General features: G+C 37.6%; 1 protein-coding gene across 2 annotated transcripts in view; it reads right to left on the bottom strand.

Annotated features, from left to right (window-relative positions):
• Positions 1-3,683: 3,683 nt before the first annotated feature.
• LOC306817723 (protein PHTF2) overlaps positions 3,684-20,026 on the bottom strand; it is a 39,625-nt gene continuing 23,282 nt past the window's right edge. The window contains exons 3-20 of one of the 2 annotated variants that reach the window (XM_079334836.1): positions 19,370-19,426; positions 14,203-14,272; positions 13,578-13,736; positions 12,869-13,034; positions 11,525-11,686; positions 10,238-10,466; positions 9,984-10,130; positions 9,701-9,857; positions 9,515-9,585; positions 8,714-8,842; positions 8,533-8,618; positions 8,222-8,414; positions 8,002-8,133; positions 7,776-7,862; positions 6,615-6,770; positions 6,430-6,525; positions 6,198-6,323; positions 3,684-5,223 (exon numbers count right to left, since the gene is read on the bottom strand). In XM_079334836.1, coding sequence (XP_079190962.1) covers positions 5,203-5,223; positions 6,198-6,323; positions 6,430-6,525; positions 6,615-6,770; positions 7,776-7,862; positions 8,002-8,133; positions 8,222-8,414; positions 8,533-8,618; positions 8,714-8,842; positions 9,515-9,585; positions 9,701-9,857; positions 9,984-10,130; positions 10,238-10,466; positions 11,525-11,686; positions 12,869-13,034; positions 13,578-13,736; positions 14,203-14,272; positions 19,370-19,426 — 2,244 coding nt within the window. In that variant the 3' untranslated portion in view covers positions 3,684-5,202. The remainder of the gene's footprint in view (positions 5,224-6,197; positions 6,324-6,429; positions 6,526-6,614; positions 6,771-7,775; positions 7,863-8,001; positions 8,134-8,221; positions 8,415-8,532; positions 8,619-8,713; positions 8,843-9,514; positions 9,586-9,700; positions 9,858-9,983; positions 10,131-10,237; positions 10,467-11,524; positions 11,687-12,868; positions 13,035-13,577; positions 13,737-14,202; positions 14,273-19,369; positions 19,427-20,026) is intronic. The other variant, XM_079334837.1, reaches the window with a different exon arrangement.

Below are 20,026 nucleotides of genomic sequence, written 5' to 3'. Positions count from 1 at the left end.
TAAGCTTAAATATATATATATATATATATATATATACATATATATATATATATATATATATATATATATATATATATATATATATATATATATATATGGTGATATATGAGATATCACCAAAAAAATGTCAAGCTTTGTAGGATTTTTTTCTTTTAATCACATTATTAGGCCATATGCATTCTGTAACTCAATTGTTATTTCATTTATTAGGGTGTATATCTATTTTTTTTACTTTTGTTTCTCTGTACATGTGCACAGAGAAACAAACGTATACTCTTCTTTTGTTTATATCCCGATGTAATCAAGGTAAACCCATTGAAGTGACACATCAAGAAGATGGGAAGAAAATAAGAGAAAAAGACAAAAATGTTTGACTTCCATGTATGTCACCATTCTCCATGATGGCTGTTTGGATTTCCATGCCGTTCCTAAGTAAGTATCCCTTACTTAACTTTCAGTAGGGTCTCTTTCCCATTTTCATCCTAGTATTACATATTTCCCTTTTTATGCAATTTTTAGGTTGTGTACTGGAAAGGAGATTGTAGGTCTGGTTGTAAGGAAAACGTTTGGGCATACCTGAAAAACTCTGCTGAGGTTTTTGTACTGCTCTGTAGAGAAAATAATACTTTGTGTTCACACGATTAGAAAATGCCCATTGTTTCACAAATGCTCATCTCTTCTGTCCAGGTACAATTCGAAAACATTTACAATCTGTGAACACTACTGCTCCCTTCACTGGCTTGTTAAATATTGTTTGTTCTGTTACATTGGGGATTTTAAATTTCATTTTATTTTGTATATATTTAAGAGTTATTACCATTCTTTGGAAGTATTTTTTTATTTTAAAGGGTTACAAACACACACGTGTTTCAGTATTAGTTGCTGGAAGCTGCCAGGATCAGATCGGATGCCCCCTTCTATTCATTTCTGGTTGACCTTGATAGCCAGCTAATTCAAAATTGGGTAATCCATTGGTGCTGTCAACATCACAGCTTCATTTCTGACACAAATCATAGCAAACTGTATGGTTTGGTTGTTGTAAAGTACTGATGATTTACCAGTGCCCCAGGGCCTCTCTTGGTTAAACCAGGGGATGGATGGATGGATGGATGTCTGAGGGCTTGAAGGGCAAGGTGGTGATTATACTGTGAGTTTACGTCTAATGCATGTCAAGAACAAGCAGCTGGGCAAAGAGGGGGAGAGAGAATGTCTGACAGGCATAAATACAAAATACAAATACAAAAAAACTGCAAAAGCCCATTCACACTACAGACCAGCAAGGACACACATTTGAAGAAGCAGAAAAAAACACAGCTTACTACCTTACTTTAGAGAAAATGAACTGAATACAGAACAACAAAAAGTCAATGGAAATAACATCCAAGTCAGATGAAAGGCACCCAAATAGCACATAAATAATGACAGTTGACACAGTCAGGAATCCAGATAAAAAAATTGACTTCTTAGTTGTTTAAATACTAATTCACCAAATGATTATGTGATAATTATTTGACACAAAGGTTGAGATCTTTGGCCTTTAAAAATGCTTGAGTTAGTCTAATGAACATTGTGGTCTGTCTGTCAACCAGGGTTGTAATTATGTTCCCCTGTCACTTCCTGACAGTCTGTAGCTTAGCAACCTGCCACGAAGACAGAGCTAAAGTTAGGTCTCATTTGAATATTCCCTCAAAAAGAAAAAAAAGACAAGAAGAAAGAGTCTCAAGTGGTTGGTGCATTACTAAATATGTAGAGTTTTAATATTAAAGCACTGCGCAAAATCAAAAACTTGGTTATCACGTTTATCACGTCCGCCACAATGCCAGCAAACTTTCACAGACAAAAGGCGAGAATTGGTTCTTTACATCTGTAGATTTTACTTACAGATAGAAAAAATATATATGCTTTGGCCACTATACCCATTAAACTCCCTCTTTATTTATATAAATAGGACATTTCATCCTGCATCTACCTCCTGCATCTCCTTCTATTATGTTTTTTAAGCACAGTGCAGTTTGATAGTTGTTCATCATGAGCCTGGTTCGCTCAAGGTTTCTGTCTCTTAAAAGTTTTTTCTTGTCCTTGTAGCTTTGCGTAATGTTGCTTATGTGCCTTTGTAGATAACATGATAACGAGTAGAAGGTCTTTTATTTTCTGTAAAGTGTCGTGAGGTAACATTTGTTATACTTTGGTACTATGCAAATAAAGATTGATATCCCATTGATATTCTAAATGTGTTGTAATTTGTTTGTTTAAAATTTATCCTCTGTGTTCATGTGTTTATGTAATGTTTATTATTAGTATAATAACTTTAATGCATATGTAAGGTCAAATTCAGATTTTTTTTTTGTTACAGAAAGAGCTGTTTATAATACAGGACTACATATTTTTAATAAAATGTTCTTTTACATACAAGAATCCGGGATGCATAGATATCAATTGTTTATTACAAATTTTTTAAATTAATGACAGGCTAATCCTAAGTACAAAAAAACTGCAAAAGCCCATTCACACTACAGACCAGCAAGGATACACATTAGAAGAAGCAGGAAAAAAAAACACAGTTAGCTACCTTACTTTAGAGAAAATGAACTGAATACACAACAACAAAAAGTGCTATGAGTGATGACTCAGGATCTTTCATTTTAAATGCATATCTTGAAAAATATAGGGTGACGAACTTCTGATTTGACCATAGTTTACAACACGACAAACGATCATTAGTATTCAAGGAACACCCCATGTGAATGGGTTTTTTTGTACAACTAACTGTTAGCAACTTATTAGCATCGAAATCAAATCGCTTAATATCCCACCACATGGTGACGTGATGAGTATCATCTTTTTGTATGTAAAACATTTTACCATTAGGGACCTTGCTACAAACTTTGCATAATTTAGCACCACGTTTTTAAGTTATTGGCTTTCAAAAAGGGACCTTTAGGATTCCATTCATTTTTTTACAGTTTAAAATATTATAACATAATATTTTAACTGTTCTAACTGTAACATTGTGTCTCAAACTGGGCAACTGGTAAGACTTAGACTGACACAGATGAAGAGTTAAGGGCAGTCAAAATGGAGAGAAACTAGACAAAGGGAGGAAGTAAGTCAAGAAACTACAAAATGAAACAAGAAACATCAAAGGCCAAATTTGAAAAAACAACAAAAAACCATTATACACGAGGGAAAACCCCCGAAAAATAAAAAATGTACAAAACTAAACAAGAACAAATCATGACACACCCAGTTGATATTTTAGGGATTTGTCATCAGGTTACCTTGATGGTTTTACTTTTGGGGATCAGTCACTATTTGTCCTCACATTTTAATGCACCAACAGAAGGGGGGACTTTCTTGTATTTATATAACAGACTGTGGGAGCACAAAAGTTGATAATAAATTAAACTCCATTTACAGGGTTTCCCTCCTTTTACAAAATACAGGGAAGGGATTAGAAGCACACTGCTTCTTCTAGTTTGTGAGTAGATTCAGTTAAATATTGAAGCTTTTGCATCTCCATTTTTTTCTGCAGGTCGTGACTCTTTGTTTCACTGGCTTCAAATTAAGTGGTACTGAGAAAAATCTGTTTTAAAAAAATCATACTGTATTGGCACATGATGTATGTGCCATACCTGTATGTGTGTGATGTATTTTTTTTTAATTATGTACAACAAAAGACTCAGTATTTGAACAATTGCTTTTTATTTTTCTTATAAAATGTAGACCTTGTGGACAGACCAGTACACAAAATAAAATCTAATTCTAAAAATTCATACTCTTTGATAACAGAATCACAAGATGAAGACCTTATCTGCATGTATGGTCATACATACAATTAAAAAATCTTTGTTCCTTAAAAACACAGAAAACCACGCTTAAGTATTCTCACATTCATTTGAAAAAAAAATGAATGTGAGAATACAAACTTTACAAATATATGATGAAAAGACAAAAATACAACCTTTTGAAGTATTTCCAAAGGGAAACATTTTAAAGCATAATGCTGCAAATACGGTACATTCTTTTTCCAGCCGAGTCAAACAAACAAACAAACAAACAAAAACAGTAAAACAAGCACTTTGGTCTTCCTCCACGGGCACACTGAAGATGATGGTTAAGCCAACATTTTAATGAATAAGGTTAGTTTCCATGCTGTTGTGATATGCTGGATGGAGTAAGGATGTCTGACTTGATATTTAACTATTTAAATATAAAGGTGTTCGACGTAACAGTAACACATTGATGTTGATAGAAGACAAAGTCTCAAGTTACTCCAAGCCTGTGTTTTTTTGCTCATAACCATTTGAAATGACTCATTAAATTTAAACTACATACACGTTTTATTTTAAACCCGCTGAAATTAATAATACTTTCTTCAAGTACAAAGTCTGTTACCAGGCTGCTGTGTCACTTAAGTCTACATCAACGCGCCGCCCCCAACCCCAGTGCAAACAAAACCCAGCGGCTATTCCTTCAGGTAGGACAGCATGCTCCTACTGTTCGTTTTCAATAACAGCTTTGTTCATGTAACTTTCGAAAATCAGTTTACATCTAGGAGCTGCTGAGGGAACAGAGGTCAGTAAAACAGTTGTGAGTTGCTGGGGTGCCGAGAACTTAGAAAACAAATTGTTTACATTCTAATTTAACAAATTCCCCCAAACCATTTAAGTTCTAGTTGAGTGAATCATTAAACTCTGAGATAATACAATGTCATTGCATCTGTAGTTTAATTACAATTACGTTTTTTACAGCACCTACTAAAAAAAGCTTTAGGTTTGCAAACTTCCCATCCAATTTCTTTGTTGGAAGAAAAACACTACACTACATTTTTTTCAAATGATCTGAAAATATAAATAACTTTGAGTGACAGAAATTATAATCCTTCTTGCTTCATCAGATTTATGAAATGTTGTAAATACAGCTGAGAACCTAAACCATCACATTTAAAATGATACATTTATGCTTTTAATAATAAAACACTTTTTGAAGACAGGTAAAATATAGCATTGTTTGTGTCAAATAACACAAAAATGAAAAAAAAAATGAACTAAATAAAAACACTGAGTGGGTAAATAAATAGTTTTTGAATTGCACAAAGTGGGAACGTTGAAATCACTGATATGTCGAGGCCGACGTTCCTCTTTCAGTCAGACGAGTGTCAGTCAGTCAGAGCGGAGGTCCACCTCTTTGCACTGTTTGATGTCACGATTTGATCTTCCACAGCTGTGAACACAAACAAAACAAATTCAGGATTAAAACACGGAAGTCTGCAGCAATGTGGGAATGCCGTCTACTTTGACTCCCTACAATGGGAAATCTTGCTAGGTCTCCCTCAAAGCTCAGCCCTTTGAAGATCAACAATCACCATTGTTGAACTCTATGTAATGGTCTTCTCTTGAAAACTAATACTCCAGTAATGTCATTAAATCTGTTAAATGGTCATTATCAGTGCAATGACTTTCTCAAGAAGGTGAAGGGAATGAATGTGTGCAGTACTTTTTTTGTTTTTAGCACTGGAGTCCAGTCTGACTGGAGCCCTGGTTTTCAGGCCTTGTGTCTTGTCTTAGACTCGAGTCTTTACCTGCGTGTGCGTTTCTGTACTGTCTTGATCAGCAACAGTTAGAGAGAATAAGAAAGATAAAGATAAAAGCTTAGTTAGCCCTGGGGTTAAAGTTCCAGACATCTCTGAGCAGCCATGACAGAGCCTCCCCTCTGCTCCATCATCCCTGGTGTCCAACTCCAAGCTTGGTTGCTTTTATGTTAACTTTTCTCTCTGTCATCAAACTGTGCTACGTTGTAATTAAAGAATTAAATTAACTTCCTTATCTCCCTCACCCCCTCCTTTTGTAGATAACAGGTTAAGCACCTGGATTTGCAGCTTAATTGCAGATGTTTTCTCAAGATGAAACTTTTTGATTTAGTTTTAAAGTCTTCGCAGCACATGTGATCTTCATGCAGTTGTTTTGAATTTTTGCAGCACATGTCCTGTTTCAGTTGTTGCATTTGTTTTTGATGTAATACAGTTTAAGCCATCGCAGGTAGCGGCTCTTGTCGACCACAATGCCTTGGGGATGATAGGAGCTTAAAAAAAAAGCTGCCATTTTGTTAGGAGCTCATGAGGAGTGACACGTATGTTATAAGACAAAAAGTGAAAAAAAACAAACAAACAAAAAACCAGCTAAAACATACACACTCACTTTCAGGTTAAATCCTAACAGGTCAGATATGACTCCTGACACAGCAGACAGGATGACCACCTGTGTGATGTTGTAGAGCAGAGGGTTCATAGTCAAACCGTACAGCCTGAATGGAGTGTCCAACTCCTGCAGAGAGAAAGAGAAAGGGAGGGATAAAAAACAGAGGAATTGAATGTCAAATTAGAATAAAAGAGTGTTTCTGACTCCTGACGTGCAGAGAGACTGTTTTTACCTTCAGTAGTTTAGTAGCCAGTTTTAAGACGTTGTTGACCAGTGTGAGCTCTTCTTTCTTGTTTGGCTTCTTCTCCATCTTCAGATACAGGTTGATCTGTGAAAGGGATCAAGTCGCTGTTTTTTTTTCCGATCATGTCAGCTGCACATACTGTCATTCATGTATTTTTCCTTTTGTATCTTTACCTGTTCAGTGAGCAGGATGGAGGTGTTGCTGTACTTCTTGCTGGTCTCAGAGCCCAGAGTGACAAAGCGGAGCAGGAACAGAGACAGACTGGAGCACCAGATCACCAGCTCCCAGTTATAGTGACACTCCAGGAATGTCTCATGGACATGGAGCAACTGCACAAAGAGAGGCGAGTATATTATTTAGTCTGTAAACATTAGCTGGAGAATAAAGAGTATTCAGTATTCAATTTTGAATCAGGCCTGTCTTATCCAAAAGTAACTGTAAGCAGCGCTGCCAACTCCTTTGTAAGGAAAGTAGCTATTGGCTGTCCTAAAAGACGCTTAAAGGAGCTAAATCATTTCACTGCCAAATTTGAGAGAAATAACGTTGTGGGAGAGAAAAAAAGTGAGTAAAATGAAAACCCTAAATGTGTTTAGAACTATAAATGAACTCTCCTCTGTTGATTCTTGGTTTGTAGTTGTTTTTTTGCCAAGTCAGGCCATCACCTCTCAAAACATAAAGTCACTAGTGGCTTTTGACAGTCGCCAGATTTAGAGAGGAAGTTGGCTACACCGATTGTAAATAGGTTTAGAAAATAAATACAAATACGGAAGTTTTGATACCTATACCTGCCTACTACTATTTAAATAGCCACATTCACTAATATACATTTCTAACATGAAAAGAAGGTAGCCCTTTCAGCACTTGGCTTATAAAAACAATAAAATGGGTAACAAAAAATGAATTCAAACTTAATATCAGTCATTTGTTTGGTTTCATAATATGATATAGCTAGGTCATTTACAGGCTGTGTTTTAGTATAGCAATGAGCACAGTTATATCGATGATATAAAAATGCAGGTCTGCCTTTAGATGGAAGAAAAGACCTGGTATTCTCATTTCAATCCAAATAAGTCACAGACAACATCAGGTTACCAAGTTATCATTTACAAATATTAATTTCAAGACAACGGGCGATCTCTGCCTCTTACATGGATACACCCAAAGCTATTACACCATTTTAAAACTGGATTAAATACTTATTAATATTAAACAACCTGTTTAGTATCAATATAACCACACTTTTATTTGAAGTGTGAATGTGTTTCTCTTTTAATTACAGGAAATCAGGGTAAACTAGTTGTAATATATAATATAATATTTTTTTAATCGTGTACCTGGGCGCAGCAGATGAAGACAACGGATAAAGTGAGCAGGAAGGCAGACGACACAATGACATCCACTGAACGCTGAGGACCCCGTCTCTGCAAACAACAAGAAGCAGAAACTATTTCAGTTGGTTTCTTGTCTTCACGTTCATTTTTAATTCATCACAGCTGTGAACGGTGAATTCAGATTGATATCACAGATGATTGAACAAACAAAGATTTTGACAAATCTTACCTTGAGGTAGGAGCGAAGCGACAGCCACATTTTGATGTTCTGAACTTTCTTCAGTCTGAAATGAGGGACCTCAGACTTTCTCGCTCTGCGTGCTGAAGTCAGGTGACCGAACAGCTTTGCAAACAGCAGTCTCTAAAACACACAATAACAACGAATACATCAATCTCCACATAGTTCAGTAAAAAGCAGCGAGGATAAAAAATTCGATTTTGTATCTCACCTGTTTGTAAGTCCTCTCTGCGACGCTGAGCAGGAAAAAGAAGAGCCATATGAGGCAAACACGCACCAGGAAGCTGAGTGTTACCATGGTTATAACCATGACATCTGATCCAGATCCGCCTCCCAGCGCCACAGACAGCAGCTCATTGGCTGTAAGCGTGGTCAGCTGATCCACATCTCGGTACTGAGCCAGTCTGCAGGAAAGACACTGACACTGAAGTCTTTGTTCTTTTCAATGTTTTTTTTCTTTAACTATTCAAGCAGGTATGTTAAATCTTCACACATTTCAGAGTTTTGGTACTTCGTCATTACCTGTACACAAAAGGAGTGAGGCCCAGCGTGACTGAAACAAGGTTCCCAAAGACCTGATAACCAATACCAGGAGTGTAGAGATTCACCTGTGCAGGAACACAACAAAGCCGTGTGTTTACGTCATATCTTTGATCATTTTCTGCCAAAACCTGAGAAGTTTATGTTTCCTTCAGTAACTCACTCTGTTCATGATCATGCCACTGATCTCCAGAACGGACATATCTGCCTTCTTACAGTCGTTTCCCTCCCAGACTATGGCGCTCACTCTCTCCAGGCCCGGGTTGGAGCTGTGCAGCCAGGGAACGTGACCCTTAGGAAGAAAACAAAAACACACCAACATCCACATTCTTACTTTAATATACTATAAAGAAATCAGAAATGAACCCAGTAAACAATCAACTGTCTTTGTACTTGGCAGTGTAGAGAACGTTGGTATGAAAAGTGCCAGGTGACATATTTAAATTGATTTTAGGACTTATAGAAATCTCTTTTGAAATGAAGCGCGTTGTAAAACACACAAATTGCAGACATTGGAATGATTTTGACATAACAGGTTAGGTAATTTCCTCCAGATAAACTTTTTTGGTTGAAATTGTGTTTAGGTCCTGACAGTAACTCAAACAAAAGAAATCTGTAATCTGTATCACTTTGCACAATGTCTGCACGTTTACGTCTTATGTTTATGTCTGCACGTTTACGACGTTTTATGAACCAATCACACCCCCCTGTCTCCCTGCTTGTCCTCTACCCCATGCATGCGCGAGCCTTCTGGACCAATGGCGCTAGAGTATGTAAGTGGGGGCGTGGCTTTTGAGTGAGCACAGAGGGGAGGGGGCAGGTGAAGACGGAGCACAGAAGGAATGCTACTTTCAAAAATTACCAGCCCAGCCTTTAAGCCTAGACTGCTTCTTTTAGAATCCTGTAAATACTTTGACACACAAACACATCAAATAAGAGACTTTATATAACAGTTTTCACAGACCTGATGAAAGGGGTCATCCCTGTATTCCTTTTTAGCCGGAGCACAGACAGGCGTCCCGCCTCCTTCTCCCTCTGGAGGTTAGGGGGGGCCAGAGTTAGTTTTGATCCAAACAAATACAATAAGTGACAAATACCGGTTATAGCGACATGCATTTAGTTCTTCGCTAAGTAAAGCTTTTCTTCTGACCTGTCTCTGAGGTGCAGGATGATCTGCATTCAGCACAATGCAAGAAGTCCTCCCACAACAGATCCTCGGTCTCGGACTCATGTCGAGTGCTCTCTGAGTCCTGAGTCCTCAGACTGGAGCACCTGGAGCTGCAGCTGGTGCCAGACTTTGGGACATCCTGACAGAGAGATGTGATTACTTGTTTTTTTACAAAATAATCCTTTGATCTATGTCCTATTTTCATATTCATTTTTTATACATTGATTTAAGTGCTTTGAGTGTGTGTGTGTGTGTGTGTGTTTACCTCTACAGCGTAGTGTTTTTTGTAGTGGTGTGTATTCTTGCGGTTTCTCAGAATACAATCACTGTTCATTCTTTCAACTCCCCTGCGGGGGGCACTGTAGGACGCTTCAGGGTCTTCCTCACTAGACGCCTCATCTGATGCTGGCTCCTTTAAAACACACACATTTTAAGACTAAGCTACATACGATGACGCAGAACATGAATAAGCATTTTGAGAAATGAGATAACTGTTAAAAAGTCTGTTTGATTGATCACCTTATTGCCACCTGCCAGCATTAATCCTGTGGGGCGGGGAGTGTGAGTATGAGTGGGCTGGATGTGCGAGTTCCAGCAAACCCCATCCGCTCTGTTCAGTGAATCACAGTGCTGCTCGTGGAGCTGGAGCCCCTCCTCACTGCTGCGATTGGTCACCCGGCCGTCCAGCGACACATATCCGTTGTCCGTCTCCGTGGACTTGTCGATGGACAGCTTGGACTTTTTCGATCTGACAAAGGAAGAGAGGAGTAGGAGAGAGCAGTAGATAAAAGACAGACGGTTGATTAAGTTAAGGAAGCAGACATACAGAGAAATAAAACGCACTTACAAGACTCAACACTGTGGAACATTTAGACAAAATCAACACCTACTTGAGAAGGAAAATATCTGAACTGATAACACCAAACATGAACAGATTACAGTAAGTAAACGGTGATCATTTTTTAAAGAATCTTCAATTTGAGGAAAATCAATTTGTTATCCAAATTACACAAATTGACCACAAACTGAAGTTCTAATCCTGGTTAGATGTGTAAACAAGTAAATAACAGACAGGATTTTAAATTGATAGGTAGATGTGTGTGGTGGTAGATAATCCTAAAACAAAATACATCAAAAGTAATTTAGTGCTCAGAAATGTTCCACACTGTTGTAGTCTGCTGAAAGCTGTGGGGAAAAAAGTTTGAGGATAAGAAATCGGAGACTTTATAATCAATTTTAAAATTCAAATTGTTTTACAGAGATTGAGACTTTGAGCAAATCAATTTATTTGTAGACTTCGTTTCCAGAATAGACCCTCTCCCCATGCTTTTAGGCACACAGCTTGTTCAAAACATGCAAATTAAAGTCAGCTGCAAAATCTCTCCTTCCTCACACAAAAACGTGATAACAAGAAGAGTGCTCAGGTTGGAGTATTTCGAAATAAAGAACCACTATCTCTTCACATCAGTTTATTTTTGAGATTTTTATTGTTTAAAAAAAAATAAAAAAAAATTCAAGTGATTAATATTAAATTAACCTTGAAGAAGTTAAAAGTTTAACAGGGAGGAGTGATGTTGCAGAAGAAGCCCAGGTTTGGTCTGAGATCAGGCTGGATTTCAGTTTGTTTGTTTTTTCTTTTTTTTAGTCATGACTAAATGCATGATGCAAGACGAATTTGTGTAATTTAAGAATTGGAATTTATTAGTTTTACCATCCAGAAAATATTTTAACAACATCAGTTCGTTGACCGAACCCCAGCCTGTCTTTGCACATTGTCTTAGGAAGATTGAAAACAAAAATACACACCCAGCTTTACAGATATCATGCCAGAAATCTTGGAAGAAAGTGCCCAGGCTGTATGTGGTGCTGGCTGAGTGGGAGTGTGGCGCCCCTTCCTGTGTGTTATCGGTAGTGCTAGACCCGTCGCCTTCCCTATGCACCTCCATCTGAGATGCCTTCCTCAACTTCCTTCAGTTTGGAAAGAATAGAAGGTGGAAAGAGACTTAAAAGAGGAGGCGTGCAGACCAACAAGGTTTGACACTATGGTGGTGTTTGTCCTAGCTGCATTTGACCTTTTTAATATGGTTTACAAAATCAATCAATCTTTTTTTGTATAGTGCCGATTCATAACAAATGTTATCTTGAGACATTTTACATGAAGCAGGTAAAAGATCTTACTGTTTGTAAGCTGCAATCTAAAAAACATCAGCTTCTGTAAAAGTTGCCATTACAAAAAGCAAAACAAAAATGTTTTTGCAGGACAATTGTAATTGTATATTTAAATGTATGAATTTAGCAGAATGACCTTTAAATATATAACTTAAAGATAAGGTGAACAGGAAATATCAATGATTAAAATTAAATATAGTTAATGGAAAATCTTCAAAGAATGTTGCCTTCATAAAAACAGTAAAAGGGTCACTTTGCTACATGTACTGCCCAAGAGACACCTTGTGTTTGTGTCTATTAGATGAAATATCAATAAGAAAGAAAAGAGCGAAAGATAAACGTGCTCAGAACAAAACCAACTTTGTTCAATAGATGTACCACTGCAATGATTTAGACTGAACAGTCGATTTGGTGGAGACCTTGTAACTTTACCCTACATTCCCCAGAGCCCGTTTAAGCCCTACAGCTTGGTCCAAATGCTAAACAGTCTGAACGTGTTTTCTGTGTGTTTGAATGAGAAACAGCAGCCACACTGAAAAGCTTTAAACCAACATATAAAAAACACATGGTGCAAATCTAGAAACTGCAAAACACAATGAAGCCACTGTCTACGGTCACACATAGTGAGTCCTCTTTGTCTTCAACTGGTAAGATTAAATTCATCATGGAAGATTTACCTTGATCTACCTTAATTATGAATCCAATTAATTTGTTGGTTTATATAGCTTTAAAAAACATAGTTGAGATAAAAGTGACTCAATGTATGCTTGTATAGGGTAAAAAGCCTGTGATCTAGATCTGTTTTCATGCTCTCAGAGATCAAAGATCTTAACATTTAGTCACAAATCTGAGAATAATTTGAAACTTAGGGAAAATATTTCCATGATAAAAGAGCTTCTGTTCAGTTTGTCTGGCAGTGGTCTGAAAACGTGTTCCTCACGGTTTTGTACATATCTCAGTCTTGTTTTTCACTATGGTTACCTGCGTCTCTTTCCCCCGCTGCTAGAGGCAGGTTTTGGTGTTCTAGTGGAGACGATCTGGCAGTGGACGGTACCCAGCAGCAACATGAGCCAGATGGCCCCAAACACCTCAGTGGCTGGTATCCCATGAGACTGAGGGATGCTCATATACAGGACTGCTGCTCCAACTGAGTAAGGGAGAAATCCATTTCATACATACTAACAGTACAGTATTGTCTTGTCCTGGGCATCTGTGGAAATTTTACCTGGTATTTCAAGAAAAAATCCCAGGACTGTAATATTTTGTGAAAAATTTGTCTGTGAATTTTTCGCACTTCTACTATGATATTGGTAAAATTTTCAAGGAAATTTTCCATATGTCGTTGGAAATTTTCAATGGAATTGTCACAGTAATTATTGGATACTTTCACAGGAACAGATTTTCCTTCTATGTTTTGAATATACATGCATTTTTAAAAAAAAACTTTCTTCGGAAGTTTTCCAAAAATCTTTCCCAGGAATTTTCAGAAGATTTCTGGTAAATGTTCTGAAAATTCCCAGGATTTTAGTAAAGCAAGTGGCTGTGTTTTATCAGAACAGCTTTTCTTAAATCTCTTCAAATGCGTTTCTGTGAGAGACCTCTCCATATATTTGGCTCAATTCAGCCTTAATCAGTTCATGTTGAGATGATTGTGCTGCGGAGTTTGAGAGAAATTTCCCCTCACGCTTACCTTGCAACAGATACAGAGCCAGTAGTAAGAGGAAAATAGCTCTGGAGGTCACCTGGATCCACCATCTGTAAAAGAAAGGGAAGAAGACGACCCTGACAATGCCCTTTCTGGTGAGTGAGGTCCATGGACTCTCTGGTTTGGCTTTGGCAAAGGCCGAACCTAAAAGGAAGCAAGAGAAAACACACACTTTATGTCAAGAACTTATAAACTTCACACATCCTGAAGTCCCATCAGAGTGCCATTTAATCTTTTGATTATATTCTCATCTTGGTATATCTTCCTCTACATGTTGGTTTCTATTCCTCTGTTCTATCTTGATTATCTCCCAGCCTTTCCGTGAGGATACATTTGACTGATTGGATGAATAATTTAAAAGCTGCTGAATGTGAGAGAGAAGTGAGGAGATAAGAGGGCTTAATGGAGACATGAGAGAAGAAGGAGCGAGGAAAGGTCGTGACAGGTTGGATGTTGGCACAGCAGCGGTGGCATCTCAGGTTGATGATCATGTGTTTGCACTAACTGAGACAGTTCTGTGTGATGGTTTTGGCCTGAGCAGCACGCCTGTCTGGTTATCTTAGAAGCTTGATGGAGAAGAAGTTTGCACGATCAAACACGTTTCTCTCACCTCGAACCAAGTCGACGTCTATCAGGTCTGGTTTGACATGTCCCGTCTTCTTTGGCTTGTTCCTAAAGCCCTGCAGGAGGCCACAAAGAGATAAACACAGTCAGTACGTGACACACACACACACACACACATTCAGTGTTTGAGGAGAAAACTGTGCATTCGGGCTCACACAACAACTGGATCTGTTCTCTATTTCACTGCAAAAGCCTCTACTCACATCTACAAGATTTAACCTTCAGTCACAGCAAGATTTTTTTTTTCAATTTAAACGCAGCAAAACATTTGTTCAAGAAGCTGCAGTCCGTGTAACCGTTTGTGCTTCATAACATTGTGTCTGTGTATTTTATTGTTTTTGATTTCAAACCTGTGTCAATTGCTTGTACAGAAAAAGTATCTGAACACGTTCCAACATACGGCATACAGTTTAGAGCAGGTGCGTCCAACTCCAGTCCTCGAGGGCCAGATACCTGAGACTCTTAGATGTCTCCCTGCTCCAACACACCTGCTTTAAACCCATGTGTTGTCATCAAGCTCTGCAGAAGCCTGATAATGAGTCGCTCATTTTTATTCAGCTGCGTTGGAGCAGGGAGACGTCTAACAGTCTGAGGAAGCCGGACCTCCAGGACTGGAGTTTGACACTCCTGCTTTAGACTAATCACAGGCATAATGAGAAGTACTTCATAGACCCTAAATAAACTATTAATCTTCACAATCCAGAAGTGTGTGATGCTTTCTGACTGTATTTCTTTTTGTTTTGTTGCGATTTGGACTTTTTATGGGTGTCATAGAGCGATGGAGATCCACAGGACTTGAATATAATGTTCTGTATAGGGACATAGTGACTCTTCTGTTTCTTTTCTCTTCTCTCTGTCTGCAATAGATATGAACATATGTTTTGCATCATTAAGAGATGATAAAAGACAACAAACGTCTGTATTTGTGGACTTGAGAATGACCCCAGTTACGAGTAGTGGCTGAAAAGCTGCAGGTGTGACGGAGGGCTCAGCATCAGGCATGTGACAGGCTTTGGACAAAATAGGAAATCCTTCCTCATCAAACACAGACATGTTTTCAATGAAGTTTGGCCTTTAAAAACAAGATAAACTGAAATGATGATATCTTATTTATCCCTTTGAACTGCTGGTTTAAATGTTACAGTAGAATGTAAAAGTAGTGTAGATTGTATTGTTTTAAATTACCTGGTGTTTTTTAATCAAACCTCAAAGTAAAGAAGGACGGTTTTTGGTGTTAGTAACAGAAGAGACACTAAACACAACGACAGTGAAAGGTTTGTGTGTGTGAGGTTAAACAACAACATCCGAGTTACAATGGTGGGAAGCTTGACAATAAACTTTTAATAGAGGTTTATTTAATGATTTTGGGTAAACACTGTAATGATCATTGTGGTATTTAACAAGCAGCAGCACAAAAACAACAAACACATATTGAATTAAGAGTCTCCTGTTCAAACTGTGTGTAGCGTGTACAAGAGCTAAGATGATGTTGGTACAACAAAACCATTTTACAGTTCTTTATTGACAAGGGTGTGATTTTCTATGTTAAGCTTTTGGTCTGGAATATTATTAAAGCAATGTTTAGAATGTCATATTTTGCTACTATTCATAACAGGGTTGTCGTGATGTGTTCTTTTAAAATGTTGGTTCTCATTTCATGTACGTGTGATACATTTTCTGTATTATTTTGTCTCATCTGTCTGATAAATATGTTCATCAGACAGATGAACTAAATCTAAATGACATTTAGAGGGAGGATATACATTTTTTCAGCTTTTTTGTTTTTTTACACAAGACCCTGTTAACTGTGACAGGTTGTAAAGCTCCATTTATGAACTGAGAAGACTCACAGGCGTCTTAATCACAGATAATATTTAAGTTCATTCAGTAAATTAAGTTGAAAAAAAAGTTCACATTCAAGTATTTTCCAGTGTTTAATAAACACTAATGCAAAAAACCCTCTTAATAGTTCAAAACATGTAATTTTAATCTTTAAATACTTAATAATAAACAGTAAAGTAAAATAACACGAAGCAATCCACTTGGATCTGAGTAGTTCAGGCTAATATTGACACACAGGCCGATCAAATGCAGTATGAGAAGTCTGTGGTTTGATAGGGACACTTGATTGGCAGACTTATCTCTTAATACCACAACCAATGAGATAACGCGCTTTGTGGTTCAGGACATCAGTGTGTGTTTGGTGTGTGTGCGTACATGACTGTGTGTGTCTTTGCAGGGCTGAGAGAAACTGATCGATAGCTTCCTGTTAGCAGTAGATTTACTGCAGCAGTAAAGTCCTTCACAGACCTTTTGACTGACCACAGCTCTCTTATCTCTTTGCTATTCGTAGCTTCCTCTTCATCCAGTTATTGGACCATTGCCTGAATAACATACAGGTCAAACGTGTTTGGGTGCCAGTAATTGAATTTAAAAGTTTAGAGGAAATTCTGATAAGAAAGGGGTTTAAAAGAGAGTTACCTTCAGCACTTAATCTCTATTTCAGGTCGATTATTTTTCTGTTCTACTATTTGTTTTTCAATCAAACTTTGCATATTTAAATGTATTATGGAAATGACATTTAAACCAACACATTTTATTGTAGTTTTCCTTTTCCACCAGCAGGTGGCGACGAGCATCTCTCTGCAGCTCTTTATGACGTTTTACTTACTTTAATATGGCTCTTGTTCTACAAACAATTATCTCAATTCTATCATTACATGTGTAGCAAAAAGGCATAGCAATCAATTATTTTCCTCCCAAAAAGGTTTTCATATTGAAAACAGACAGAAATGTGTGTGAGTAAGATTGTTTAAGTTGTTTAAGGTCAAATTAAACAGTATTTACAATGTTTTCTCATCTTTGCCTTCCTGCAAATCAGAAAAAATGTATTCTTTTGAGCAGAAAAAAACATCTAAAAACTGCTAAAACAAGAGTTTCTGCACCTTGTACAGACGGCTGATTATTAGAATTAATGCATTGTAATCATCTTCAATTGTCACCAGGCTATGTAAACACTATTATGACCTGTAGGGAAATAAGTGATGGGAAGCAGCTTTTAGACCATTCTATAAACAACTAGAGTACAAGTGAAGGAGGGAGATAAAGAGTTGAGGTAGATGCGTAGAATCTAATTAAACACACTTTATATCATCTGACTCTAAAATAATTAGGTATCAAATTGCGGAATTCTTTAACTAACGAATTGAAGAGCTGTGTTCAAATATTCCAGTTTAAAAAAATGTACAAGGAGAAAGTTTGACTGTATGAAATTGGCAATTGGTGTGTTTTGTGTGTGTTTTTTCACCTTATTAAGTTGCAAGTGAAGTCAAAGACTCAAAATTGTCACAGTTGTTTTGTGTTATCACAGAATTTCTCGCGAAGTTGTAATTGGACCGACCATCCAGACATGTCTTGTTTTTTTCCTTTGGAGTAAGGGGCAGGTAAAAATAAGATGTATTCTTCTCCCGGCCCCTTTCCGAACATGACAGGATTGTAAATACTTTTTTTTCCCCCTCTTTCTTTTTCCTGTGAACATCATATGTGTTGACATGTTCGGAAAAAATAAACAAAATGAAATGAAAAGAAGGTAAGGGGCTTGAATTACCGTGGCACACCAGCATAAGAGTCCCATTAGCCTTTAACATGAACCCACAAAGGTGCATGATCACGAAGCAGTACAGAGGTTACATTTCGTGTAAATCTTCTCCATTATTTTAAAACTATTTTCAACAGTCTGCTCTTTAGTGAAATTGCGCTGATGTCACACATCAAAGATATATGAAGCCTTTTATGGCTGTAGACGAATCTGAGAAAATATGTCTCAGGAGTCACACAAAGTTGGGGGGCTGAGAACATTAACACTGTATTGGTGTGAAGTATGATTCAAATTAGTTTGCCAGACTGACCGCTGTGGTTTATTAGCTTCTACTAGCATGAAATATGACTGAATCTTTGAAATAATGCTAGCTTACACTATGGGTAATGTAGTTCCAAGTTTTAAACAAGGACAAAGAAAGGGTGAAATAAAACTACTCTACTTCATGCTTGAATCTTGTTCATCTTTACTGAAGCAGAATTTTGGAATTGATATGCTAACTTAACCGATCGCTTACAAAGAAGCTCATCAAAAAAAAACAACCTCCTTAAAAGACTCATTCAGGACAATATGAAAGAGAGACCTGACAACAACAAGGAAGAATGGATAAACAAGGATGTTTACATGCCTGCATTTATCTCTGGACTTGTTTAGCACAGTGCTGTGATATTTCTTCACCTTTTTATTTGTTTCATCACTATTTCTATATTATAAAGCTGCCTCTATCATATACTTTTGTCCTTGCTTTACATTTCATTATGATGGTTTCTCCTGATCTTCCAGGTCTCTGAAGTGCAGCTATGACTCGGACACATCTCGTGTTTTGTCTTTTGTGAATCTTTTTTCTGAATAGATCTTAAATACCCCTCTGTCTCTTACTTTATAACAGCTAAAAACCTCAACAGAACCTTGCCTAGATGCCACTCTGATCACATGCCTCATGCTAAACCAGCTGTGTGTTCACACCAGAGCAACCTGTAGAGGCCTCGGCCTATCTCTCTACAAGTACGTAAACGTTATGAAACAGTTTGTTCTGCAGCCAATCACGAAGCAGTGTAGCTACAGTGTGAACACAGAATGGGGTTAATAACACACCAAATTCTGACACTGCCATCCCAACCAATAACAGTCTAGCAGTCTACAGCGTGGGTGAGCTGGCGTGCACTGTGGGACAACAGGAGGGACGTTCTCACCCCAGCTGTGTACTCACCAGAGAAATAAACTGAAGAGAAGGAGGGAAAGATGAATGGAGAAGAGATTGAGGAAGGAGAAAATGGGCAGGTGACACCCAGCCAGGAGGGCAGAGAGGAAAGAGTTACAACAAAAAAAAACAAAAAAAACACTGGAAAAGAACTGGCAGCATGGTGACAAACAAAACTGAGCGTCAGACAGAAAGGGGAGGGGAAAAAAAGATGGTGCTTAGCAAAGAATAAAGAATGAGGAGAGACATTTCACTACAGCGAGGAGAAAAAAAACACGAAAAAGGAGAAAGTGTCGACAATTAAACAACAGACGCATGAAAGTGTGAAGCAAGCACTGGATAAAATCTAAGTACCTTAATTTCTCGCTGCTCCACTGATTTCTCCCAAATCTGCTGGTCATAGGCGCCAATCTGAAAAAGAAAAGGATTCAAATTAAACAATATGATGGGGAAGCAGTCAGTAATGTTCAGTTTCAAGATTTCTTGCTTTCATCATCTTTCTACAGAAAGAGGAATAATGATCTGAAGGATAAATGACACATATATATACATACAAAAAAAGACTTTTAGCTCCATCATTAGAGGAAGTATGTGCGCCTTTTTGATCCACTAGACGTTGGCCTTGAGCTCTAAACCTCTAAATATTTTCGAAAAACTAAATTTCACCAAACTCTTATAAAAAAAAGAAACACTTAGTTGATGGCTGGCGTCTTTGTCACCACACACCGCCATTTTTACTTTTGCATCTATTTGAATGTTGGCATGAAGTCACATGACCTGAGAACTTGACCCGAACATCCCTTCTGTTTTTCTCAGGATAGTTAGTGCACTCAATGAACCTCCACCTCACAGCCTGTCAAATGTCTGTATCCCCAGGATACAGAAACCACTAAAGGGTTAAACCATAACTGGCTGCATGACACTGGTTTATGGAGTTGAAAAGGTTACCATACATACTCACCAAACCCTCAACAAAACACAAACTCACTATTACTTCTTTTAAACGCATTT

This window comes from Symphodus melops (assembly GCF_947650265.1).
Source record: "Symphodus melops genome assembly, chromosome: 22".
Taxonomy (NCBI): domain Eukaryota; kingdom Metazoa; phylum Chordata; class Actinopteri; order Labriformes; family Labridae; genus Symphodus; species Symphodus melops.
Note: the sequence above shows the minus strand (reverse complement) of the source record. Positions and strands in the feature narration are given on the sequence as shown.